The sequence below is a fragment of the Orbilia oligospora genome, assembly GCF_000225545.1.
Source record: "Orbilia oligospora ATCC 24927 unplaced genomic scaffold scaffold00043, whole genome shotgun sequence".
In the NCBI taxonomy this organism is placed as follows: Eukaryota; Fungi; Ascomycota; class Orbiliomycetes; order Orbiliales; family Orbiliaceae; genus Orbilia; species Orbilia oligospora.
In genome coordinates, this window is record NW_011645600.1 from 1,587,834 (window position 1) to 1,604,797 (window position 16,964).

General features: G+C 43.7%; 5 protein-coding genes across 5 annotated transcripts; 1 reads left to right on the top strand and 4 right to left on the bottom strand.

Moving 5' to 3' along the window:
• Positions 1 to 3,264: 3,264 nt before the first annotated feature.
• On the bottom strand, positions 3,265 to 4,401 carry AOL_s00043g476 (uncharacterized protein; the record flags this gene model as incomplete). Its single annotated transcript, XM_011120962.1, has 3 exons — positions 3,265 to 3,938; positions 3,985 to 4,247; positions 4,361 to 4,401. The coding sequence occupies 3 exons, from the start codon at positions 4,399 to 4,401 to the stop codon at positions 3,265 to 3,267; spliced, it is 978 nt and encodes a 325-aa protein (XP_011119264.1).
• Positions 4,402 to 6,051: 1,650 nt separating this feature from the next.
• AOL_s00043g477 (uncharacterized protein) lies at positions 6,052 to 6,642 on the bottom strand (the record flags this gene model as incomplete). Its single annotated transcript, XM_011120963.1, has 1 exon — positions 6,052 to 6,642. The coding sequence occupies one exon, from the start codon at positions 6,640 to 6,642 to the stop codon at positions 6,052 to 6,054; it is 591 nt and encodes a 196-aa protein (XP_011119265.1).
• A 3,243-nt stretch (positions 6,643 to 9,885) lies between these two features.
• AOL_s00043g478 (uncharacterized protein) lies at positions 9,886 to 11,762 on the bottom strand (the record flags this gene model as incomplete). Its single annotated transcript, XM_011120964.1, has 3 exons — positions 9,886 to 10,316; positions 10,373 to 10,501; positions 10,580 to 11,762. 3 exons carry the CDS (start codon positions 11,760 to 11,762, stop codon positions 9,886 to 9,888), a joined length of 1,743 nt encoding a protein of 580 aa, XP_011119266.1.
• Positions 11,763 to 12,381: 619 nt separating this feature from the next.
• On the top strand, positions 12,382 to 13,041 carry AOL_s00043g479 (uncharacterized protein; the record flags this gene model as incomplete). Its single annotated transcript, XM_011120965.1, has 4 exons — positions 12,382 to 12,396; positions 12,464 to 12,490; positions 12,582 to 12,870; positions 12,971 to 13,041. The coding sequence occupies 4 exons, from the start codon at positions 12,382 to 12,384 to the stop codon at positions 13,039 to 13,041; spliced, it is 402 nt and encodes a 133-aa protein (XP_011119267.1).
• Positions 13,042 to 13,994: 953 nt separating this feature from the next.
• Positions 13,995 to 16,113, bottom strand: AOL_s00043g480 (uncharacterized protein; the record flags this gene model as incomplete). Its single annotated transcript, XM_011120966.1, has 7 exons — positions 13,995 to 14,212; positions 14,269 to 14,453; positions 14,524 to 14,777; positions 14,845 to 15,200; positions 15,268 to 15,678; positions 15,896 to 16,008; positions 16,091 to 16,113. 7 exons carry the CDS (start codon positions 16,111 to 16,113, stop codon positions 13,995 to 13,997), a joined length of 1,560 nt encoding a protein of 519 aa, XP_011119268.1.
• Positions 16,114 to 16,964: the final 851 nt, after the last annotated feature.

Below are 16,964 nucleotides of genomic sequence, written 5' to 3' on the forward strand. Positions count from 1 at the left end.
AAAGGTGATTCTTTTGATTTTAATTGTTTGTAGTTAGAGCTTGGGCTGGCGTTGGAGGGCTTCTTTTTCATTCCTAACTACTACTTACGTTATTCTTTGTCATTCGTCTTCGTCTTTCCTATCAGCTCTCACTTCGGTTTGGATTCATTATCTTCTTGATGACTTTGATCGGATAAAAAAAATTTCCTTTTCATTTCGTCCGTTTAGCTTTTGAGCAAAAGTAGCGACGTAGCGAGTCCTTCTTTCTTCTTCTTCTTCTTCTTCTTCTTCTTCTTTTTGTATTTTACCTGAGGATTGCAGATTATTGTGGATTATTCAATCGCTATTGGAGGATTCGGGGAGATCAGAATTAAAATTGGAATTGAGGTGGTACTAAATATATCCGGAACTTATGGTTGCACCTCGTAATGGTTTTATTCCCCTAATACGATTTCTAAAGATGCAACTTGGTGAAGATTCCCGAAAGGAGTCCTCGATATCGATATCGATATCCTGATATTATGGAATCTGCGTCAGAAATGATATACATCAGATAAACTTTTATGGTGGTGACTCGTTAATTATAGTTTTAATTATAGTTTAAAATATTAATTTAATTTAGTTCACTATAGTCCCGTTCTTATCTAGATCTAGTAGGTCCCTTAGTGCCTATACCTAGCTTCCTTTCCTCTTAGGGCCTGTAACCGTCGAGTCTAGTTAATCATCGATTTCCTAATCTCTGGCAGTCCGAGTGTAATTCTGTCATACTCTAAGCTCCACTCCTTTTATTACTACTATAAGTGCTCTTTGACAATAACCGAAAAGTGGCGGGTTCTTATGGCGATATTTTAATTTAACCCAAAAATACAATCTCGTAACGAGACTTTTGTTCAAAAATCAGTGGTTACGTCGATTTTTAATTTTTTTGCGTTGTTCCATCCAAAAATACAACAACCCAACCAAATTGGGATATAGTTCGTGGAAGCTGCTTACTTACCTATCTAAATTTATATGTAGTTAGAATATAGACCTGGGGTATAGCTAGGTAGGTAGGTAAGTAATTTCAAGGTAGCACATCCGCATAAGCTTACACGCAGGGTAAAAGCCTAATGCAAGGGAAAAAAGGGAAGGGGAAGGGGAAGGGAACCAACGTGGCCAACGGTTTGCTCTTGGATAGTTAGTATTCGTTTTGTGTAACCCACTTCCCAATTGGACGGTATTATATTATATAACATGCACTTCTTAAGTTAAGTAAGTACTTACTTGTTTTTCTTACTGTTACATTTTTTCCTTTTGTAATGTAACGGGTGGTACGGTCAGGCGCTTATGGTTTCCTGTGGAAAGCCGATCCCTGACATCATATATGCATGACTATAACCTAGTTGTGGGCTGTATGACGAAACTTGGTTAGGTAGCTGTTTATGGGTGTGCACTGGTTCTTACAGGCTTGAGGCTTGAGGCTTAGAATACATCTTTTTTTTTTTGTTACGCCTTAATTTTGATGGTGTAGTGAACGTAGCTTATTTCAACGCGATTTAGTTTATTAGATCTTTAAAAAATCAATTTCCTTAGCTCGAAGAAATGGGATAGTTCCAAACGCATACATAGTATCTTAATTGGTATTATAACATCATCTTTGAAGATTTTGGACTCCCTCGAGTGGTACACCGTACTGCCTTGGCCTTGGAGGAGCCGCATTCATTCTGGCCGATCAATCGCACGAAGCGAAGGAGGATTGGAGTAAATAAGACGTCGGCCAAGCTTTTTTCCCTTTTCTAAAAGCCGGATCTGCAGACACCGGGACCATATGTATACCGGATAGGACCTGAGGCTTAGGCGTTAATTAATTCAGGCTCTTCCCGCTTTTTTATATGTTCGTCGCAATGATCGGAGCTTAATACATTCGTGTTTTGGGGGAGGGATTCGGCAGCTGAGAATACGAACTCTTCTGGGGGTTTTTTGAGGAATAATCGGCGTACGAAGTTCAGGATCTTGTTAAATTTCGTAACGTTGTGATACTTGTGCTTGTTTAACGGTGAGAAATGGTAAGCTTCTCTAGACGGATAACCGGAAAATGGGGTTGAATTGACGGTACGAGGTACGGATATAGGCCTTTGAATACATATATTCGTATTGAGGCCGGGTTCATGTATGTGTCATCTGTAGACCTATATATTGGACAGACTTCTTCCAATTCTCGAGATAGTTTGAGTAAAGAAGTCAGTCCAGTCAATTGCAATTCCTTCAATCTAAAGACTTATATCATCCTTTTTTTTCTCCTATCCTGAGAATTCATTTTTTCGATAATACCTATACTTAAATAATTACCAACAAAACACTTAACCACAATGCGAACCATAATTATCACATCAATCTTCCTCCTCTCCTCCCTCGCATCCGCCTGCAACGGCCCTCGCGAACCCGGCTCGAACCCAAATTGTATGGGCGGGAACTACCCCGAATGCGTTCGTCTAAGGAACGTACTTTGCACCGGCACCTGCTGGAACCAACCCGCCGGGGAGTGTAGTTCTAGCTGCGTGCTTCAATCTCAATTAGATTGCAGTGGATACTGTGCTGGTATTTACAGTTGTGAGGATTGTATTAGGGCTCTTCAGATGCAGTCGCCTGATTTGCCGGAGGAATCTGCGAGGGATGCTTGTTCTCAGCCTGGTGAGTCGATACTATTTACTTTTATGGATCATATTGGTCTTGTTCCCAGCTACACTTGGCGGAGTTTGTTCTTGCTGCCTTCTTTTTTGTTAGGGTGATTGATAGTCAGAGTTTGCTAATAAGGGTCATGATTGGTGAATATAGGTGATAGCTATTACTGTAATTGTGGTTAAGGTATAAGGTTGGCTTCATGGAAATGGTCCGTTGGTTTGTGAATGCGGCTATATCTCATCTGTCTATGCAAGTTCTACTGGCTTTTTATTCCACTGACTAAAGTATACGGATCGGTTTGAATAAAATATTCTTGTACTATAGGAAAATATTTTTTTTTGTTATTTGAAGTTGTGGAGTATACGTATAAGCATACTATGAGATCGAGATGATAGTACATCTTGCTTGTAAAATCCAGTCCAACTTTATATCAGAAATATGGTAGTCGAGTTTGTTATGAAAAGTACATGATTTAGATCAGTGATAACTACACCAAGTAGGAAACATACGTAAAGATAATGAAATCGCCACAACATCGATATGCATCAGCTAGTTTCGCTTCCTCCTCGCCTTGTCTACTCCCTAACTTTGATAACAACTTCATAATTTCCAGGTGATCTACTACTAATATCCACCACTGCCATATCCATCTTCTTCGTCGTCCATAGTTGGCTTAGGCGGCGGCTTCGGCTTCAGCGTTTTACAAGCCGCAGGGAACTGCCACGTAGTTGAAGTCTGACATCCGCAATAGTCAGGACACATTATTGGTCCTAATGTAGTACCCGTAACCAGTGCCTTGGCTCCGATACACGAACAGGCACCAGCAGATGTGACGGTAACTGTTGACGTGCAAGGTGTTTTACATTTCTTCTTTCTCTCTCCCAGACAGGTTGGAGAAAACTTCTGTATTTTGGACGGTGGACAACCCGTTCCTTTCCCGTACGGTGTTGGTTTTGGAATCATTGCAATCGGGGTCGTAGTTGAATCTTGTCGAGTTTTCTTGATTGGGATTGGAGATCTAGAGACAGAAGTCTTTCGGTCAGGATAAGGACAAGCTGTTGTAACCGTGGTGATAGTTTTCTTGTCGGATACTATTTCGGTGGTCCTAGTTACGCAAGCGCCGTCAAGTAATACTGTAGAAGTAGGGGGTTCGTCGATAGGAACCTCGTCGGTGGGAACTTCTTCGTCGACAGGGGTTTCCTCGGTCGAAGGCTTCCCGGTTGGAGATGGATCTGACTCCTTAGGGATTGTAAAAGTGAATGGGGGGTAAGGACAGATTTTGACAGACGTGGGGGACTCTAATATTGTTGATTTCCGTCGTAATGATAGATGTCCTACAATTACCCGGCCGTGGCCTTGAAGAAGTGGGGGGCGGGGTTTCTATGGGGACTTCGACTTTGATTGGGGCCGGGATTGGTCGTATAGTACTCGAGGTAGGTTTTAAGGCGCCATTGCAGAAGATTGACTCCACGGTGACGACGGTGGTTAACACGGTGGTGATGGTTTGAGTCTGAGTCAAAGTTGCCAGTCTGCAGCCGCTACGGACTGAGATTGTCGAGCGGCGCTTAAGTTCGTGGTCATAGCCAACGAGTGCATTGGCAGAAACCCTGTATCATGATGCATCGCAGATGCTTGAAGAGTTAGCCATATGATATCGAATATATTAATATGTAACTAAGTATACCAGTCGATAATATTAGATATTCATAACTGAACTTACGTCGCAAAGACAATAGGAAGAGCAATTAGATTGAACTTCATTGTAAACTCTTATTGTGTATATACCGATCGATAATATATATATATATGTTCTGGTATGGTATGCAGTCTATACACCAGTACTCAATTAGCTTCCTTGGTTCGAACTATTCAAGATCTATAAATCAAGAACCTGAGTATATACACCGGTATCGGTATGTAAGATATAGATAACCACTTACCAGAGTTTCAAGGAATCTTAATGATCCAGCACTTGAGGTTAACTGTTGTCTCGTACCTAGCCCCGGAATCACCCAATGTATACGGTATAGAAGGCGGCCCAAGTTTTCACAAAGAAACAGGACTGACTCAAATACGTACCGAAGTACTTGATCTAGGGAATGAATAATAGTTGGTAGGAGTACTATACTAGTCCATTCAAAGGAATAAATGAATGAAGTGGCCTAGAGCTCGAGGCGCTCGCGATGTATCTGAAGGAGAGACTGGCGAACGAAGCTTGAAAACAGGTCATCTTGCTGGGGTTCTGGGCCTTCCTTTATACTTTTGGGCTTCGTAGAATGAACATATTATCAATCCATCTTCCGTCCATAAAAAATCCAGCGGTTAGTCCAGTTGTAGCGATATTAATTCTATAGCCAGTACAGCCGGCCGCCCAGTCATCATCGACAAATCAAAATCCTCTGAGGCTTCGATTTCCCCAAGTAAGGGAATCCGCAAAGAAGAATATGCACTCTTTCGCTGATCTGCGAATTGGTATACCATTGTATACTAGTTAACGTTCACGTTCACTCTGAAGTTGTTGAGTCTTCGACTCCTAACGTTATAACATGACGAAAGATTGTTTACTGCTACAGCTATATCATGCGTACCGCTATTTACCCAGCAGCGACTTTGGCCATTCTCGTATCTTCCAGCATATAAACCGGGCTAACTGATCCCGATCTGTAATATTTGTATCACCATCTAACCATCACGATCATAACAGCCACTCGCGTACTCATATGAGCTCATTAGCCGAGGAGATGGCCAAAAAGCTTGTTTGGAACTAACTATTTGAGCGGTAGCTGGGTAGTACAAGCTTAAATGCAAGGTTGGAACCGCCCATTAGAAATATTCAAAATAAGGGTCCAGCAATCCCGGCCGGTAGCGCATGCTCCACCAGGCACGGGGGAATTCACTTGCATACATCTACATACACCTTTGCAATTGATTTCCCGATGTTGTTAATTGTTGTATATAGGACTTTTCTGCGGTATCCAGTTCTGTCCCATATACCCTTGTCGTTGTCGAACTGTCGGAATTTACCATCGATCTGCATATTTACCATCTATATAGTGTGGATGATTCCTAAGATTTTCCATGCACTTTCAATTGGTCACACTTCAGATTGCAGATTGCAGGCTGCATTCAATTTCAAGTAGGTGAAATGAGGCGAGCTGTTTGCTACAACTTGATTCTTATATATAAATCCTATGCTTACACGTATAGCTACTAAGTATACGCGGGAACGTTTCCGCCTAAACTACCGCATCATATGCATGGCGAGGGGGCTTTCGTGGAATATATCATACTATATATTATAATTATATCAATATGCTAGTTCGTAATCATTTAAGTTATACTCTATCATAACTACTAAATAATAAAATGTATAAGAATCCCTGAATAAAAGGCCATGGAATCGGAAATAACTTAAGATCCACTGAGTCGGGTTCGAGGTCCTTCCGTGGCTTCTAGAATCCTCCAAGCCGTCTTGACTACCTCAACATCCGTTTCGTACGAAAGTTCCCCCAAGACATCATCATACTCCTTCCATTCAACCCTCACACCTTCCTTGACTTTCCCATCCCATCCCACTTCTTCCTTCCTTTCATAATCCTCCTCGTCAACCTGTGCAATAAACCACCAAACGATCTTTGCTCTTCTCTCCTCCTTCCTTCCAATACTTCTAAGTTGCATATGAAAGCCCTCAGTGCAAGCATCACACTGCCTAACACGATCTCTAACATCCTCATCATCTTCTGGAAGAGTCAACCTAGTGCCCATCTTGACCGGTAACAAGCTACACTTGTAGCTAGTCTCTTCGGTTGTTTCTCTGACGGCAGCGTCTTTTCTCGTTTCGTTAATATTACGACGTCCCTTTGGGAGCGTAATGAGAACGCCTCCGTTCGCGTTTTGTAAAGTAATGCTTAGAAGACATATTTTACGACTGGGGAGATGGAATAGAACACATCCTGCGGATTCGGTGAGGTGGGTTGAAGGGTAATGAGCTTGGTTCGCCATTAATCTGCGGGTGAAGTCTAGAGACTGTTTTGGTGACTGTACAATATAAAGGAAGGGTAAGAAGTGGTCAGTTCTAGATCCTTCAGCTTTCTCTCAAGTGATCAAGTCCACCGCACTTCTCGAATTCCCCAGCATCCAGCAACACAAGTCCTTCGAAAATACCACAAGTCTCCCCGATATTTCATGGAAACTCTGAATGTTCTCATAACATAAAATGTTACTACGCCCAGGATTTTACACATCCTGAGCGTCTAATAACTAGATTTACTATTCCCCAGATACCTTCAGCGTCTATTAAGTATCAAAGAACAATTTCGATCTTGTCACATTAAACGTTAAGGCAAGCAAGTTACACAGTTATATATATCGATCAGCAGCATCACTGCTTGAATAACCATATCAATGGACACAACGAGCACCCATATACAAATTATGCAGTTTCTATCCCAAGAACTTGTCGAGGGGGGGACGTATGTGTTGTGCCCGCATGTAAATACAGATAGATGTTAGTCATTTAGACTTAAAGAATGCAACCATCATCAACCATTATCAGTTAAGAGGTTATGAGCCCTACCAACGAGACCATCACCACATCGTAATACTCCGATTTCGAGGAAGAGAATACCGAAAGAAATCCCTATAGAAAAATTCAGGACGAAAATCCTTGCCATTCGCCCGATTAGAGAATACAACCATCATCATCAACCATTATCAGTTAAGAGAACTTTCCCTAGATCGATTTCCGGGAAGGAGCTACCTATGGTCGCATGCGTCAGCGACAACATGATACATCCGCCAAGCGAGGTGAGTGAACGATCAGGGTGATCATGATCGGTGAAGGTCCTTAGCTAACCATTCTTTAGCTTGGGTGATCCAAACGATGAGGGTCTAAAGCCATTATGCCTTGTGAAGCCTGTTCCGAGGAGAAGGGGGCCTTCAACATGTGTAAGGGGGTACTTTGAGGAATCTCAAAAATGCTTGTGGGAATTGTACTATTGACCGTCGTACATACATGCAACGGTGCTCGTATGCGCGCTTTTATTTCTCCTCGGTCGAAGGGCGCTTCTCGACTGAGTAACAAAATGTCCTCTCTCCCGACTTTAGCTGAAGATAATGGAGAGGAGGAGGATACCAGCGCCTCATCTGACGAGGAGGGTAGCTTTGATGACGACAGCTCTGGCGAATCATATATGATTCAAGCCCAATATATATATATATATATAGGGGTATATATACACTCCAGGTCTAGCCTATCATGAACTTAACCCATGAGAAAGAGAAGCCATATCGTGATTTACCACAAAGCCACTAGTAATCCGATGGAGGAGCATTTTATGGATTCAAGACTCGAAGCCACCAATCGAAGAACAGTAAGGCCTGTGAAGCCTTAGCGAGAGCGACACATTCAAAAAAGTGGAAATATGTGACTTCTGAAACCAGCTAGGGAGGTCACGATTTCGTCTAGTTCTCTCTCTCCCATCTATATCTTTATCATAATATAAACAATATTACAGTCCCATCGCCAAGGCGGAAGGTAAGTAACTCCCAACATCAACATTAAAAGACGCATCTCATGATAATTTAAAATATATATTTACAAATCTAAACCAACCATATTCCGATCTAAATTGATCGTTAGTATTTATTCCACACAAAGCGCACATACATTTTTGAGCCCCGGGTACATGAAGATTTTCCTCAAAAAGAAACATCTTAAGTACTCGCAGGAGGTGATATATTCGCGGCCAGTGAGACAGATTCTTCGATATAATATAACCCAGAATAAGTAGAGTAATCATACAGACTGTCTCCCCAGGTATATGACAGCTCAAGAGAAACACACCTCCGGTGGCATGCAAGTCGCATCATTGCATTGCATCAAGTTAACACTAGTACTGTAAAGAATTTAACGTTACATATATCAACAGTGACCGAGAATTCAAGCCATGAGTAATACATATAGTACAGACCCCCAAAACTTACTTATACAGAATGACAAGTATATATACATAAATAAGCCCCTTTAGAAATGCCTAACAGCGCAGCCGAAGGCTGTACGGGGGTCCTGATTTCTTTGAATATTATTGTTTCCTATCAAGGTATTATATAATTATAAAATACTCCCAAAAACCTCATGAATGGCGACATAGTTCATACATGCGATTACAAATACCTAGCTACTCAATTAACTAGAATGAATCCCCCCCCCCCCCCCCCCAAATAATCAATCATTATTCTCATACCAAATTATATCATGGGAGCAGTATCACTGATAAAAAAACCCCAAGTTCCACTCGAAAACCAAGCATATTAGAATGCGACATAGGTTCATAACAAAATTCAAAAAATGCTAACGTTTTGTGTGCGACTCATATATCGAATATGGATATGGTGGCTGGCATATTTACAAAGCTACTATACTGTCTAAGGACGGGTCTAGTTTACGAGACAACCCCAGGGCCCCGATATATATATACTAATTCCAATCCACCATTATTCGAATTCTCTATTCGAAAGTCGATCTGGATGCTTCAAATTAAATTTCATATACAATAATAGTATAGCATGGTATAGTACACAGCCGGAGCTAACTTACGAACATTTCATTTATCCCCAACAATTGTAATATAATATAATATGATTTCACGACCTTTAAATCGATATTAATATAATATAATTATAATCCTCAAATAGGTCCTGCTATATATAACACCATCAATTCTTCCATTCTATAGTATACTACCAATGACATTCAAAAATGCATGTAATTAGAGTTCAATAAAAATGTATACATCCACAAAGGACAAGGACGGACCCGCTCCAAAAAAAAGCCAAAGGAGGAGTAGGAGGAGGAGGAGGGGAAGGCGGCAACCAAAAATGCAAAAGCAAAAACAAAGACCAATATGCTACAAATAATGATGTGAATATGCCCCCAAAATATGTTAACAAAAACCGCCTTAGTACTAAGAAAAGCAATAAAACGCCAGAGTGTGTTATGGTATACAACTTTATCCGTCCGTCCTTAAGTCCCAAGTGAAAAGAAATTTCAACCCCCTGTTCAAAAACCGCATCATTAACCACCCCTAGCTCCGAAAGCTCAAATAGTAAAAGGCAGTTCTGAGGAAGGTAGGTGAAAGGTAGACATCGGCGTGCGGCCATTCGCCCCCCTACTCACCCCCTCCTCTCAAAACCACCTTCTCCCTAATAAACTTCCCTCAACTACTACCCCCCCCTCACCTACTTTTACAACTTGTCATCACCAATCAAGAAGTTACCCAAGCTCTTCACCATACTTTCGATCTCCTGTCCAGTTGGCTTGATGCTCTCCTTTGGCAACAAGAACCCATAGCTTCCCTGATCCCTCAACTTGATCTGGTAAGAATATGAAACCCCAATTTCCCTATAGAAATAATCGAGAGCAGACCCGCCGCCGCCTGTTTCTGTGAGCATGAAATCATCTCCGCTGGATTTTTGAGACCTCTTCGCCTTCTTGGCGTCTTTCTTCTGGTCCTTATCGGATTGTGCGAACTGTCCGCCGCCTTGGCATGCTGATGAAACTTCATAGTGTTCGCCGTGACGGATACGAATACCCTTTGCTAGAACCTCTGCAAGTTCTTCGAGGTTCTCGAGGTCTGGTGGACGCTGGGTGCAAGAATAGGAATATGGGTAAAGAACTGTAGCATGTTAAAAAGGAAGCCCCATTGTTGAGACGGAAGTGAGAAAGACTTACTCTGCTGGGAATAGGAGTGTAAATCTAAGAAGCCCATGATACGTGTGTTCCCCTCAGTTGTGAGATTCTGTGCCCACGCCGCAAAATTTTTTGACTCGAGAGCCTCGAATTCCTTCTCTCCAGGGTAGTCTATCCAGTAATTAGAATTTTCGATCCCCATGAATAATGGATGACGACGACAACCACGAAAGCATAGATAGTACTTACTCTCACTGCAAGGATTATTCTGGCTCTGTCCACCCCATTTGAACGAATAACTCCTGTCCAACTCAATCCCCTTGCAGAAACCCAGACTTGTTGGCTGTCTATTCTTCCTCCATAGTCTATCCTCCGTCCACGTATATACGTATCCATCAACATTTAATGTCGGGATAAAATACCAATCAAAGTTCTCAACAAGTCTTGTAATCTCTCGATCCCCCAAATCTGCCTCCGCATTCTCCTTGTTAAAAGGTCGAGGTCTATATCCTGTGATAAAAGCATGTGCAAGATAACAAACAGTAGACACCGAAATCCATTCTCTAGCATGAGAGGCACCGGTAATAACGATAGCCTTTCGTTTGCCCGAGCTCGGTTCTCCCGTTTTTGAGATTTTAAGTCCCTTTATTTCACGTCCTTCATACGTCTGTCCGATGGAAAAAAGTTCTACGTGGTCGGGAAATAGCGAACGAAGTAGCTTCATCCAAGGATTAATAACTGATATTGGTTGGTAATTCGAAAAGAAATGTTCCGACTGTGCCGGTCGATACGGACCGGAATATTGCGACAAGGAGTGAGCCGAAAGCGGGTTTGAAGGCCCTTCAGATGACCCCGGGAATGTTTCTCGGACAGTAGCGGCAAGATCATGCATAAGTCTTGCATGTGAAGACTGAAGGGATTCCGGTAGAAGACCAAGAAGTGATTCGACAACGTCCTTATCAACTCTAATATCCGCATGATCCTTCGTAGCACTCCAAACGTCTAAGAACAAAATCTCGGCCGCTTCAGCTAGTGCTGCGGCTTCGTCTGTCGTCGTGATATTAAACCTCAAGACAACTTCATTCTGATACCTCGAGTACGGTGCCTTGGCCGGTGTATCTCCTAACGGCTTTTGAGCACCCGAAGAAGAAGACCCGGAAGAGTAATGTGGGTGGCTCCGTACTCCATGATGTCTCTGTCCACTGCCGAATATCTTTACAACAATCTTATTGCGAATTTTTGACCATGAATTGCGTGATTCCCGGGGAGCGGCATGGAAGATATCGGAGAAGGTATCGGCGGTGTTGGAATGGTTCTCGTCGTCATGGATGGGTAGGCGTATTACGGATTCGGAGTTGGTGGGAATCGTGGAAGACAGTGAGGTCGTGCAGAGATGAGCTGCGACGGCGCAGTAGATGATGATTGAGCGCATGGTTGTACAGTGATCGCTAAGCCTGTCCCCTTCCAACGGGCAACGTCGACGGGCCGGATTGAAATGGTAAGCGATTGAATTCCCTTCAAGAGGGTGGATGAGTCCCGCAGAGTCAGATTGATGGGTCGGAGCTACTCGCGGGGGTTATCGGGTAAGCTGGTTGTTAGTCAAAGTGGGTTATTCGATCCTACGGAATGATGCTGGAGAAGAATAGTAATATGGTGATGGTAAAGGAGAAGAGAAACAAGTCCGGGGTGAGCGAGCGAGTGAGAACAAAAGGCCTCGTCTTCAAGTCGATTTCTGCGCTCAGCTAAAAATCCCAACGACCTTTCTTATCCTGTCCGAACTTAGCATCTTATGACAGCCAATTCGTCGCATGGTCCCACCATCCCCTTTCAAGCATCTGCACTTTTGCCCTGTTCGCCCGTCGTACCTTGTAGGCGAACTCGTAGGCTGAGGGTACTTGTCCCTGTATGGGGGACTTGGGCTGTGCTTCTCAAACAGGCAAGGTTTAGAAAGAACCGCCGGCGAAAACCGTCTCAAGCGAAAAACTTCCTCGAAAGACAGTTATCGACAGATGCCTGCCCGGTGACAACAGGCCCCACAGATATAGCTCATCATGATTCAATTAAAGGTACATCGATCCAATTTATCTATTTCTATCCATTGTAATGGCAGATATGCTAACACATGTGTTATAGACGATGCTCAACTGCATCGACAATTCGGTAGATACACACCCCTCCACAACATCATATCATGGTCTCTCGGTATTCCATCAACCATCCCCCACCACCGTTCTAAACAGTATGTGCCTAGGGCGCCTCCATTGTCGAATGCATCAAAGTTCTCGGACAGAAGCGTCACGCCCGTATCGGTGACCGTATTGTCATTGTCGTCCAACGTCAACGTGCCTTAGGTCTCTCAGATTCCGGCCATAGCAACTCCGCGGCTGCACAGAAGGTTCGAAAGGGTGATATCAGACACGCAGTTGTCGTCAGGACGAAGAAGCAGCTGCAGAGGAAAGACGGAAGCGTCGTCAGGTTCGACGATAATGCGTGTGTATTGGTCAATAAGGCTGGTGAGCCTATTGGAACGAGAATGAACGGTCAGTCCACACCATTCCATACGAGATAACCTGAAGCATATGCCGTTGAAATCAATACACAGCATCCCAAGGACCACACATTGACATTCTATCTTTACAGGCGTCGTCGGGCGAGAACTTGGCCAGAAGAAGTGGAGCAAGATCCTCAGTTTGGCTCCCATGCACATCTAATGTGTATCTTCATCCCATATTCTTCAACAGTGTAATATATCCCCAGTCTGATTTCCAAAAAAAAGACTTTGTACATATAAAATGGAATTCACGATGCTCGGAAAACCAGAGAATATAAAAAAAATCCAGTCTTCCCATTTAGGACCAGTTGCTGATAGACCCCGCATCGATGTGGAGCCCTCCCTCCGAAGGCACCTGCACCTGCACTCGTCCATATCCGAAAGGAATAAGTGCAACTGTGGCATCTTGTCTTCAGAGTATCCACAAACAAATCCAGCACTGAATTGCGGAGTCAACGGCCAAAATATGGCAAAAGTGTGGTCAGAAGATATCTTTTGTTTATAGATTTGGTCTAGCTATATCGACTTTTCTCCTTCGTTCCATGAATCTCACAGGTATCAACCACCAACTACTCTGTTTAAACGCCGCCACCAGCTTCCCACTGTTCATTTTTTTTGTCAATTCCGGCTCGAGAAGGGAAACGGTAGTAATAAGACACAATTCGCCAAGGACTCTCAAAAAAGAAGAATAAGACACATCCACAATAGAGATAAGAGAAAACGAAGAACAACGCCTAAGACGGTATAGAAAGGGAGTGTCTGGGTGGCTCTGAGAGAATGAATGACTCGCAAGATACACTTATTACATATGTGCTCGCCTTTCATCGGTAGTAGTTTAAGAGGGAAGGAAACAGAGTTGAGGGAATAGTAAACCAAATAAAAGGGAAAGCAAGCTACTATCGTGTCCAAGGCTTCCCCGCAATCCAGTTTTCTTTCAAAAGGAAAAAAAAAAAAGTAGAACCGAACTCATTGTGCATCACGCTCGTCATAAGGATGTTAAACAATTCAATCCTCGCTTGCCTACTCGTTATTCCGGATTCGACCCTTCCCTTTGGACTTGATAAATCCCATAGCACCTTGCAAACATCAAACAAGAAAAGTATCCATATACGTTTAGAAATCGGTGAAGAAATGCCCATACTGATCGGGACCATCCTTGCCGTATTCTTCCGTCTCTTCTGGGTACTTGTCGAACAGACTGGCGTCTCCTATGCCGCCACGGACCGGTGGAACGTAAGGGGGTTCGATTTGCTTGCTAAGTAATCGTTCCCAGTTGACCTCTGCGAACCATGGATGCTCCAAAACGGATCGAGAACCGTGGTACAAGTTACCTAGAAAACAGGGTTAGGATGAGACCAAAACCAATAGAAAACACACTGTGACATACCCAATCGTTTCGTTAGATCCGGTGTAATCAGCTGTTGCAGCAAATTCATTGCGTCAGGGTGAATATAAGCTGGATATTTGACCCTTCCGCGAAGAATGTTTTCGTAGATCTTCATCGGGCTGCCTCCATCCCAGAATGGAGTGTAACCGCAAAGCATTTCGAAGATCAAGATTCCCAGCGACCACCTATACACACCAACCATGTTGTTAGCGTTTAAACTGCTGTTTAGGGAAAGTGGTCTAAGAAGCCACGTACCAGTCAACTGATTTATTGTAACCCTTTGACGCAACGACTTCTGGTGCCAAATAATCGGGTGTACCGCAAAGCGTCCAAGTGATATCCGGAACCTCTTTCGCGAAACCAAAATCTGTAATTTTCAAATGTCCATGTCGGTCCAATAGCAAATTTTCAGGTTTCAAGTCTCTGTAGATGATGTTCATCGAATGTAGGTAGTCCAAGGCCAACGCAACTTCAGCAGCGTAGAACTTGGCAACAGGATTTGGGAATCTCTGGAGAGCATCATCGTCATTAGTATAACCAAGTTTCCCTTCACATTCCATCATTTCAAAAGCTCACCTGAGACTTTCTTAACAAGCTAAACAATTCACCACCCTCAATGAAATCCATAACCATGTACAGATTCTTGGCGTCCTGGAAAGTCCCCCAGAGCGTGATCAAGAAGGGGTGCTTGACTCTCTGGAGCATACGACGTTCGTCGTTTGTGTGCTCCACCTGCTTCATTTTAACTACCTGGGCTTTCTTGAGCACTTTGACGGCATAGAAGCGTAGGTTGTGTTTCGACTGTACTAAATGCACACGACCGAAACTACCTGTACCCAATGTCCTTTGGAAGTTAAAGTCCTGAAGGGTATATTTGCCCTTCGTAGCTCGTACTGCATTTTCGGCCTTCTGGAGAGTCTGGCTGTCTGATCCTATAGAAGCTATATGTCAGTATAACCCCTCCTTCCTCAGAATATTCTCCCGAAATATGCTACTTACTGCTATGACCAGCAGATTCATTGACCGGAGTCGTCATAGGGTGATCCTTCTCGGCTTGGCCGCCGGTGGCAATTGGGGAAGTGGGTGTTTGGGAGGTAGCAGAAGTGACTGTTGATAAACCACCGTGGGAATTTGCAGTCGTCGCCGTCGATGGTGCGGAGCCCAACGACTGACTGAGGGATCTCTCGGTCGACGGTGTGACTGGGGAATCCTCGATTATGGTATCAGGGTTTCCACTTGAGTCTTTGAGGCGGGTAGCCTCTTTGTCCTTCTTCTTTTTCTTGAAAACGGATCCTAAAGTCGGCATAAAAGAATCCTGCTCGAGGCCGCTAGCGCCCTCGACTTTACTGCTACTTGGTTTTACGGAAGGTTCCCAAGGAACTTTAGAGACGGTCGGATCGAGCTTGACTCCTGTGTAACGGCGAAATGCGTTAGCCTTCCGTTTCGTCTCCACTGGGTAGTATCTCGCTTGGACACAGAGCCAGGGCAAGGCGAGAAACCGATTCGCTGCAGCCCGCCTGAAGACCCAATCCTCATTTCAAACAAAAGGATGTATTGTTGAAGAATAGATCCTTTATATAAAAAATAAAATAAAATATGAAAAAAGGACGCGAGGATAGAAACTCACGCTTATTCGCCGTCGAATCTGTAGTTGGGCGGTCCAAAACTGGGGTCGGACGGGGTACTCGGAGGGTCTGTGATTGGGGTGGATCTGGGTTTACCGCTGTAGTGAACGGACTCCTACACGGTTATCAATGAAGTCATCAGTTAGCCAACCCTTCCAGATAACAATTAAATTCATGAAGTTGAATAATGTCAGGACAAAATTCCGGTATCAGGTAGCATTCCGGGGGCGATAGCCGGAAAAGTATAATGCCAACATACCTCTCTGCGAGCGACCGAACCGGAATTTTAAAGGGCAGAGAGAGGGAAAGAAAACAAAAAAAAATAGGCAGATAGAATCGAAAGGAGCGGGAAAATGCAAGTTGGTTTTCTTTTGAATACGAGATTTTTGGAGGTTTGGCCTTTCTCGATGGAGCAGGGGCGATCTAACGTGGAGACGGCAGCGGGCAGGCAGGTGGCAGGTGGCAGACAGACACGACAATTCAATGCACCACCAAATAACAGGGGAGCATGGGACAAGAGCAGCGATTTCTCAAAAAACCGGTATAAAGCAGCAGCAAAAAAAACAGCTCCAACAGACGCGCACTGTTCCAGGCCACTCACCGGGTGGAAATCGACGTTCACGGACCAGCTGGTCGTCTGAAATCGCGGAGGGTGCTCGTTAATGAGAGAATTAATTTTTCGGACTGTACAAGCTGTAGCCGGTGAGGAATCTACCCCGCATTTTGGCTCCAATTGTCAGTTCACCGGACTATTAAAGGCTCGGCAGAAGTCAAGGCCAGCTGGATCGGGTCCGAGGGGATACAGGGAGTGAGGTATCGGGAGGAACGGGTACGGAGAGGAGAATGAGGAGGAGGAAAGTCGAGCCAGGCAGGTCCTAGCCATTAACTTTATTTTGGAAGAACATGATTCGTACATTTGGAGGGTTATATATCTAAGATGATATATATATAAGTCTCTGGGTATATAGGGACTGCTGTCGATAGCCGAGTTCCTCAAGAATGTCCAAGTACTTATATATCCACAGATATGTGTATATATAAGGGGAAAAAGGCCTAGGTAGGTACCCCCGA